Below are 10,006 nucleotides of genomic sequence, written 5' to 3' on the forward strand. Positions count from 1 at the left end.
ATCCCGGGCTACGTGGTGGAATTCGAGTCCTTCGAACCGAGCTGACATTTTTAGGACAGCGTTACGATAGGCTGCCATTTTCGGATCCTTGGCGTCAAAGTCTCCATTTACTTGGGATATTGCAAGGTTTGAATCCCCGCGCACCTCTAGGCGTTGAATGCCCATGGAGATTGCCATCCGGAGGCCATGTAGGAGGGCCTCGTATTCGGCTGCATTGTTGGAGTCCGTGTACATTATCTGAAGTACGTATTGGACTGTGTCCCCGGTTGGGGACGTCAATACGACGCCAGCCCCCAAGCCGGCCAACATTTTGGAGCCGTCGAAATGCATAATCCAATTGGAGTATGCGCCGTACTCTTTAGGGAGTTCGGCTTCAGTCCATTCAGCGACAAAGTCAGCCAAGACTTGCGACTTTATAGCTCGCCGAGGTTTGTAAGTTATATCGAATGGTAAGAGCTCAATGGCCCATTTTGCAATCCTGCCCGTCGCGTCGCGGTTGTTTATAATGTCGTTGAGGGGCACTTCGGAGGCCACTGTTATCGAACACTCTTGAAAGTAGTGTCGGAGCTTCCGGGATGCCATGAACACCGCGTACGCTATCTTTTGATAGTGCGGGTACCGGGACTTGCAGGGAGTTAAGACAGTGGATACGTAGTACACTGGTTTTTGAAGAGGGAATTTATGCCCTTCTGTTTCTCGTTCGACGACGAGCACCGCGCTTACAACTTGATGTGTTGCCGCGATATATAACAACATTGGTTCGCCCAGGTTAGGCGCAGCCAGGACCGGATTTGTTGCCAATATGGCTTTTATTTCTTCGAGTCCGGCAGTGGCAGCATCCGTCCACTCGAAGTGTTCGGTGCGCCTGAGGAGGCGATAGAGGGGCAATGCCTTTTCTCCCAAACGGGAGATGAAGCGGCTTAGAGCCGCCACGCATCCAGTCAATTTTTGTATTTGTTTGAGGTCTTTTGGAATATCCAGCTGTGACAGAGCTCGGATCTTGGCTGGGTTTGCTTCAATTCCTCTACTGGATACGATGAAGCCCAGGAGCTTTCCGGCTGGTACGCCGAAAACGCATTTTTCCGGATTCAGCTTGATGTCATATGCTCGGAGGTTGTCGAATGTGAGCCTCAAATCGTCTACTAGAGTTTCGACGTGTTTGGTTTTGACGACTACGTCGTCTACGTATGCCTCTACTGTTTTGCCGATCTGGGTAGCCAGACATGTCTGAATCATGCGCTGATATGTTGCGCCGGCGTTTTTGAGTCCGAAGGGCATCGTGTTGAAGCAGAATGGTCCATATGGAGTAATGAATGCCGTTGCGGCTTGGTCCGCCTCCGCCATCTTAATTTGATGGTAGCCGGAGTATGCGTCAAGGAAGCACAATGAATCGTGCCCTGCAGTAGCATCGATTATTTGGTCGATGCGGGGAAGGGGGAAGGGATCCTTTGGGCAGGCCTTGTTGAGGTCTTTAAAATCGACACATAGGCGCCAGGATTTATCCTTCTTTGGTACCATTACCAGGTTTGCTAGCCAGTCCGGATGTTTGATGTCTCTGATGAATCCGGCTTCCAGTAGTTTGGCTAGCTCTTCTCCCATTGCCTGTCTTTTGGGTTCGGAAAATCGCCGAAGAGCCTGTTTGACTGGCTTGAATCCTTTTAGGATGTTTAGGCTGTGTTCTGCCAATCTGCGTGGGATTCCTGGCATATCTGAAGGGTGCCAGGCAAAGATGTCCCAATTTTCCCGAAGGAATTCTCGTAGTGCGGCGTCTACATCAGGGTTCAACTGTGCCCCGATGGAGGCCGTCTTTGTTGGGTCCGTTGGATGGACCTGGAATTTGACTATTTCGTCAGCTGGTTTAAAGGAGGTGGACTTGGATCTCTTATCGAGTATCACATCATCCCTATTCACCGTAGAGCGCAGCGCAGTGAGTTCCTCTGCAGCTAGGGCTTCGGATAGTGCCTCCAGGGCTAATGCGGCTGTCTTGTTTTCGGCGCGGAGTGCTGTGTCCGGATCACTAACGAGAGTGATTATTCCGCCGGGCCCGGGCATCTTAAGCTTCATGTACCCGTAATGGGGTATGGCTTGAAAAATTGTGAATGCCTCCCGTCCTAATATAGCGTGATATCCACTGCTGAACGGGGCCACTTGGAACGTGACCTCTTCGGACCTGTAATTGTCCAGCGAGCCGAACACCACATCAAGTGTGATTTTTCCTGTGCAGCGCGCTTCCCGGCTAGGGATTATTCCTCTAAAGGTTGTGCTGCTTCGCTCAATGCGGCTCCAGTCTATTTCCATTTTTTGAAGAGTTTCCTCGTAGATGAGGTTTAATCCGCTGCCGCCATCCATGAGTACCTTGGTAAGGCGAAAGCCGTCCACTATTGGACTGAGGACCAATGCGGCTGGTGCTCGGGCTGTTCGGAATTTAGGTTCGTCGCTGGCGTTGAAGGTGATGGCCGTGTCGCTCCATGGATTTGTTGTTGCTACTTGGTAGACTTCGGCGAGGCTGCGGATTGTTCGTTTCCACATATTATTTGATGTGAAAGTCTCGAAGACTGTTGACACCGTACTGGTACTGTTGGAGTGGCTCTCCGGGGCTAGAAGCTCTTTGCCACTTTTGGCCACCTGCCGCAGTATCCAACATGCTCGAAGGCTATGTGTTGGAGTGGCATCTTCTGTACTGTGAATTTTACAGGGTCCGCTGAGCCATCCCTCCAGTACGGTTCCGTGCCCTTTATGGGGTTTTTGCTTTTTGGTTTTTGTACCTGGTGCCTGAGTGTGATGCACCCTTTTGTTTCGGACTAGGGTTGTATTCGGGGCCGGATTGTCCCAAAACTTAGTTTCGGTTTTCCAGAAACTCTCCATTGCACAGTACTTTCGTACTATGGACGCTAGATCGACGAAGCGTGTAATTTCACGATGACTGACGGCGTTCAAGATTCCCTCGTCCGTGCAATTATTGCAGAAAATTGAAATTGCGTTTTCCTCTCGGCAGTCCTTTATCCTGTCCATAACCAGGAGGAATCTGGCCCAGTAATGATGTACTGTTTCAGCGGGCTCTTGCCGGATTTGAGATAGATCGCATATGTCTGGGTGGGTGGGTGGAATTGAGTCCGGAACCCTACCCCTCTCGAGGCTCAAGGGCCGAAAAGTTTCTGAATTTGGAAGCTTGGATTGCTGGACGTTGTCCAATGAGTCTGGCCCGATGCCTGACTTTAGGTTCAGTGCTTGATCGAAGTCCGTCCCTCCGCGGGAATCCGGCATGGAGGGTTCGGGAGTCCGGACATGACTAGTTTTCAATACAGGAGAAGAGTCGCCGCGTTGTTCCTCTACCACCGCAACGTGGTGGGTAACCTGGGGAGAGTTAATCTCTCTCAGATCGGTTTTAAGCCCAATCTGATTGTAGTCTGTAGCGACTCCCAGGGCGGCGATGCGATCCAAGAGCTTGTTTACGGACGAGAGCTCTATTGGATCCAACTGCTCGGCGAATTCCGAGTTGACGTGAAGATTGCTTTTGATGACTCGAGAGGTCATTGTCGAAGCGGTGGCCGAACAGGCGGTCATGAGAAAACCACCCAGCCGGATAGTTTGGCCGGCGGCCAAGGCTCCTTTGGCGAAGATACCGTCTTTAAAGACGGGAAGAGGCATCCTTCCTATCAGCGACGGCACAGAGGAACTCTCAATGAAAGCACCAATGTCGGTGTCAAAACCGGCGGATCTCGAGTAGGGGGTCCCGAACTGTGCGTCTAGGCGGATGGTAACAGGAGACAAGGGACACGATGTTTTTACCCAGGTTCGGGCCCTCTCGATGGAGGTAAAACCCTACTCCTGCTTGATTGATATTGATGATATGGGTAGTACAAGAGTGGATCTACCACGAGATCAAGGAGGCTAAACCCTAGAAGCTAGCCTATGGTATGATTATTGTAATGGTTGTTCGTCCTACGGACTAAAACCCTCCGGTTTATATAGACACCGGAGAGGGCTAGGGTTACACAGAGTTGGTTACAATGGTAGGAGATCTACATATCCGTATCGCCAAGCTTGCCTTCCACGCCAAGGAAAGTCCCATCCGGACACGGGACGAAGTCTTCAATCTTGTATCTTCATAGTTTTGGAGTCTGGCCGATGATGATAGTCCGGCTATCCGGACACCCCCTAGTCCAGGGCTCCCTCACCAAGACAAGAGAATTGCATAGAGTACAGATTATCCTCGAGAGGCCGGATCTTCACCTCTTCCACCAGATCCCAAGCCACCCTCATATTCCGATAGAACCAGTATTTGCTGTAGGGTTTGTCAGTATGAACCCTAGCCAGCGCTATCCAACGGGTTGTTTCTGTTGGCAGCTCACTATCATCCACCACCACGTCCTGGAGATCGTCCTCCTTCAAGCCTAGTTCCTCCATCAGTGCTTCGAGATCGGAGGTAGCCGATCCTGAACTCGACATTGCCTTAGCCATGATTCTCTAGCCCGAGGTTTTGTGATCCGCAAGCGGTATGGTCCCGATCAAAACCCTAAACCCCGCACTGCCACCGAGGCCCACCAGCCCCGGCGGTCACCGGCGAAGAAGGGAAAAGCCAGAGAGAAAGCCGATCTCTACGGGTGGGCGTCGCCGTCGCCGAGAGGAGTGAAAAAACCCTAAGGCCAACTCCACCGCGCGACCCCAAACGGACGTCCGGTTTGGCCGATTTTCGTCCCTTTGGGGCGGCAATGGGTTCGTCCATGTCCGCTTCTGTCCGTTGGGTCGTGGGTGCGCCCAACGCGCGGCCGCACCCCGAATCATGTCCGGGTTGGACGTGATTAAAAACAGATAAACTAAAATAAAATGCAAAACAAGTAAATAAACGCAAATATAAAAACATAAAATATAAGTTAACCATCATGGCCACAAAACAGCCCAGTTTCTTGTTTCACATTGCCATAATTAACATAAAAAACAAAATAAAAACCGCCGCGCGCGCTCCTGCCCGTGCCCGTCGATGTCATGGCCATCGTCGTCTTCAGTGGTCGTCGTTGTCGTCGTCGTCGCTGACGAGGTCAACGTAGTACAGCGGCGTGTAGAGGTGGGATGGTGGTACGTGGTACATGGGGGCGGGCTGGAAGGCGGGAGGTGTCTGCACCACCTCCTCCCGTGGCGCCGCCTCCCGCTCTGGTGACCGCGGCGGCGTGGGGAACCAATTCACGCCCCCAACGGCGTCGGCCATCTCCGAAGCCGTGCACGACCAGCTCCACTGCTGGCCCACCAGGCCCGGGTGGAACGCGGTCACCGGCTCCTCCTCCATCACCTCCTCCGCCCTTACCATCTCCAGCTCGGGGATGGCAACGTCGCTGGTCGCAGAGAGGGCCATCATCTCCTCGAGGCCCTCCCATTGGCGCTCATCGTGCGTCTTCATGGAGTCCTCCATGACACGCTGCATGAGCCGGGCCTCCTCCTCCGCTTTCATGCGAGGAGGTGGTGGTGGCGACGGAGATGGTGAAGGCGAAGGCGTGGGCGTGAGGCCGCGCACCTGCATACGCCCGCGCACCTGGGGAGCAGGCGTTGCGCGCTCTCGATGTGGCCGCCGCGGCCCCGAGGCCATGCCAGCGAAGAAAGAGGCGTGCCGCATGTCGTGCTCGTCCCTTAGCCAGGTGTCCCAGAGCACGGAGTCGGGGCGTACCTGTCGTCGTAGTACAGGTCGTTGGGGAGGAGGCAGCGGCGGCGCTCGATCTCCCCGCGGCGCGCACGGCCGCTCAACGGGACCGGCAGGATCGGCACCTGGTCGGCGAAGAGGTGCCAGTTATTGGGGAGGTGGACGTCGCTCCACGGGAGCGGCATCCTCGTCTCCCAATAACGCCGGCATACATCCACGTGGATGTAGTGCCAGTCACGCTCACCAGCGGACGTGGGGGCGATGGAGAATGCGGCCGGCACGGGGGCCCGACGCGGTGGTGATGCAGGCTCCTCTTTCACACCGCGGCGGCGGCGGCCGAGGACGAGCCAGCCTCGAGGTCGTGCTTCCCCTTCCGGCCGGTGTTCTAGAGCCCCATGGCTGCGAGGCGGCCGGCCGACGAGATCGAGGACGGGGAGAGGGAGAGCTAGGGTTTCGGGCGTGTCGGGTTTCGAGGGGGCAGATAGGGTTGGAGTGGGGAGTGTGGACGACGACCGGTCCACGGCTTCCCATTTAAGAAGGACGGCGGCCGTTCGCTGGCCGGATGACAGGTGGGGCTACCCGCGCGTGCACATTGATGTTGGCGGGTGGAAGGTAGATGGCCGCCTGCCACGCGGCCCCGGTGCGGACGAGCGATGCGTCTGTTAGCTGTCCGTTGCGACCCAAACCCCGCGCATGTTTGCGCTCGAGATGGGTCGGTCCGGACACAAAACGGATCAGATGGGTTTAGGCCGTCGCGCGCTGAGCCATCTGGTTTGTCCCTTTTATTCCAAACGGACGGTGCCGGTCGCGCGGTGGAGTTGGCCTAACGAGAGGGGAGAAAAGCCCTGGCTCGTACGTGCAAGGACCAGGTAGAAGACTGGGCATTCACCGAACCCAACCAACTTGTGGCACTGGACTGGCCGGCCCAAAGCAGAACAAGGTGCCCCATTCGTCCTCGGCCGAGCAGCCGCACAGTTTGTTCCTAGTAGACGTGAAAAGTTTTTGCTCAAAAAAAAAAGAGTAGACGTGAACAATTGAGCCACCGCGAAACAAAGAGGTGGGCAGCAGGTATGACAGCATCGAGTTGCTCTAAAAAAAAGAAGGGAAACGTTTACAACCGGGGCACCGGCCGAAACTTCGGCCGGTCCACTCGCTTACCCCGCGCGTAGCGCTAAAGCAGGAGAGACACGTCATCCCGCGAGGGTCCGCACACCGCTCTGCTTCCTTATCCTTTCCAGCGCGGCTGCTGTCCACACACACCACATTTCCTTCCTTTCTTGCCTGGATTTCCCACGCCGCTGCTTCTGCCTATCTATTTTTTCTCAGACGCCATTGCTGTAGAGTTGCTGCACGGGGCGCCCTCACCCACGAAGCGTGGCGCCGCGGGAGTTGTTGCTGCTGCAAGGGATGCCATCGCCATGGCCGAACGCGACGGGGCTGAGCACCGGCGCTATTACGACAGGGGGCCATGGTCTGCGAGCTCACAGGCCAGGGCGGCCATGGCTACGAGCTCGAGGCATGTTACTACAACTCCAGATTTGCTTCCATGTTTGCTTTTGCTGGAACCAGTGTACTAATTTGTTACCATCGTCTTTGTTTTTTGCTGGAACTAACCAAATTTTGCTGCCATGTCTTTTTGCTGGAATCATTTTTGTACCACTTTTTTGCTACAACAGTTTTGGTTTTTTGCTACTACCGGCACTGTCGTTTGTTACATCCTTTTTCATGAGATTGTCGAGACCCTGTGCTTGTGTGTTTTGCTACAACCTTGTACTGTTTTTGCTACAACCTTCTACATTTTTTGCTACTACTGGAGAAGCCCCTAGCTGGACCACAAGTTATTTTTGCTACAACCGTTTTGTGGTTTGCTGCAACCAATGTCAATTTTTGCTACCACCGACTTCTTTGATTTTTCTGGAACCAGCGCTCGATTTTTTATTTTTGCTACCACTAGCGTTTCGATTTGCTGGAACAAGCTTCAATTTTTGCTACCATCAGGTTTTTGGTTTGTTGGAGTGTCGTCAATTTTTTCTAATTTTGCTACCAACGTTTTATTATTTGCTGGAACCGTCAAGAATTTTTGCTACGGCCGGTGGAATTTTTTGCTGCGACTGGCAAATTAAGGATGAGGAACAACACGAGCTCTACAACGGGTGCTGCGGCCGGTGACGTGAGGCTCCGCGAGCCGCGGGGGGCCTCGCCGGAGATGCGCCGCGGGGGCGTTGCTGGAGCTGGGCCTCGCCGGAGATGCGCCGCGGGGGCTGGAGCTGGGCCTCACCGGAGATGTGCCGCGGGGGCCTTTGCTGGAGCTGCGCGGTGCTGCGAGCCGCGGGGGATCTCACCGGAGATGCGCCGTGCTGCGAGCCGCAGGGGATCTCGCCGGAGATGCGCCACGGGGCCCGAGGAAGAAGAAGCTGGGGCGATTTTTTATTTTATTTTTTTGGCTCCAGATCCAACCGCCGCGCGGCTCGCATCGAGCGGCTATGGCTGGACCGGCCGAAAGTTTCGGCCGGTGCGCCGGCGTCTAGTGGTGCCCTAAAAAGAAGGCCAAATCGAGCGCCTGAGGTATCCCCGTCGCCTTCACTCGTCAGTCACTCAAAGGAATCCAGCAAAGCAACAGGTCACCCGGCGTCCGCAGCGCCACAACCCGGCAGCACCGGCGCCTCCGGCCACGACCGACCCAATCCATCCCTCCTCTTCCGGGAATAAAATCTGGTCTCCATGCGCACGGCGTGGGTGGGGCGGCCGCCGGTCGGTTGGCACGCACTCGCCGTCAGCTGGCCGACCCTGCCGCCATCTCGCACATACGCACACAGCAGCTGATGCGGGCAGACTCAGACGTCACAGACGATACAAGGGAAAGTAAACACATCCGCGTACCTCTTCCGCAACGCAGAAACCGGCCTGACTCATCGCTCAACGTCAGTGCCAACCTAGCGTTCAGCAAGAGCACGCACACTTGCACCTTTATGTAAAGCAAAACCCGACGCCGTCACCAGCTTTGGTTTCTTCTCTTCCCATTGCTCACATACCTCGGCAGAGAGTATTCTCACCTCCCAGCTCAGCCTTCACTTCCCTCTCCTCTCCTTCCTCCACCCACTCCACTCAGAGCTCCAGAAGCTCCGATGGCGGCCCAGGTACGCAGACGTTGGCTCAGGCTCTTTCTTCGGTTAATACCTTCGATTGCTCGCGCCTGAACCTCGGATTGTATGTATGTTCGCAGAAGGTGGTGCTGAGGGTCCCGACCATGACCGACGACAAGGTGAAGCAGAAGGCTATTGAAGCGGTCGCGGACATCTACGGTAATACTCTGCACCTCCCACCTCTGCTGCTTGTTTGGCCGTTGGACTTGGAAGTTTTGATCTGGTATCTCCATCGAAGAAGACAGTAGGCCTGATAGTTGCAGAAGCTGGCATAGAAATTCTTGCATCATTTGTTTTCCATTCAATCTGTGGTTCATGTATCTGAAAGCATTTGAACAGATTTTAGGTGGATGCTTGAGAGCAGAAACCATGTTAGGTGGAATTATTCTCTTGCACACATTGACATAAAGATGGGTGACAGTTCAATAGTGCATCGCATATCTCAAATCGTTGCCATCGGCTTTAGGAGGAAGCTTGAGAGGAAAAATCGTGTTAGGTGGAATCGTCTTGTCATGCATAGTATTAACATGAAGCACCATTCAACAGAGCCACATCGTATAGCTACGCATGTGAAATGTTATTTAACTTACAGTCTTACACTATCAATGTTCATTGCTAATGCCATGAGGAAAAGTTTGTTTTCGGCCATATAGCAGTTATAATCTTCAAAGAGGTATTTTTCCTTTCTAGTTCTATGAGCACCATATATTAACTCATATAAGGAAAGATGAATGAATATACTGATGGGAAGAGCTGTGACGTATTAACTAATAGTAATATTATACCAGCAAGAAAATGATGCAATACACACCTCATTTTGTGCGCAGGTATTGATTCCATAGTTGCAGATCTGAAGGACAATAAGATGATCATCATAGGCGAGATGGACACTGTGGCAATCGCAAAGAAATTAAAGAAGGTTGGGAAGATTGACATTGTGTCTGTTGGACCTGCAAAAGAAGAAAAGAAAGAAGAGAAGAAAGAAGAAAAGAAAGAGGAGAAGAAAGAGGAAAAGAAAGAAGAGAAGAAAGAGGAGAAGAAAGAAGAGAAGAAATGATTCAGCATACAACACCATCCCATGGCCTTTCTCCTGTGTGCACTTGCAATAGCTTTGACTACAGATTGATGTTTCTAAGAGATATGACTTTGTACCATTTATATATAAAGTACGTACATATTAGTGACGTTTCTTTACAGAAAAGAATACACTTTGTTCTTCCATTTCTTAGCA

At 53.2% G+C, this 10,006-nt stretch overlaps 1 protein-coding gene across 1 annotated transcript; it reads left to right on the forward strand.

Moving 5' to 3' along the window:
- The first annotated feature begins 7,019 nt into the window (after window positions 1-7,019).
- On the forward strand, window positions 7,020-10,006 carry LOC123125380 (heavy metal-associated isoprenylated plant protein 39). Its single transcript, XM_044545888.1, has 3 exons — window positions 7,020-8,769; window positions 8,856-8,934; window positions 9,603-10,006. The coding sequence occupies exons 1-3, from the start codon at window positions 8,758-8,760 to the stop codon at window positions 9,830-9,832; spliced, it is 321 nt and encodes a 106-aa protein (XP_044401823.1). The 5' UTR covers window positions 7,020-8,757; the 3' UTR covers window positions 9,833-10,006.

This window comes from Triticum aestivum, chromosome 1B, assembly GCF_018294505.1.
Source record: "Triticum aestivum cultivar Chinese Spring chromosome 1B, IWGSC CS RefSeq v2.1, whole genome shotgun sequence".
Lineage (NCBI taxonomy): Eukaryota > Viridiplantae > Streptophyta > Magnoliopsida > Poales > Poaceae > Triticum > Triticum aestivum.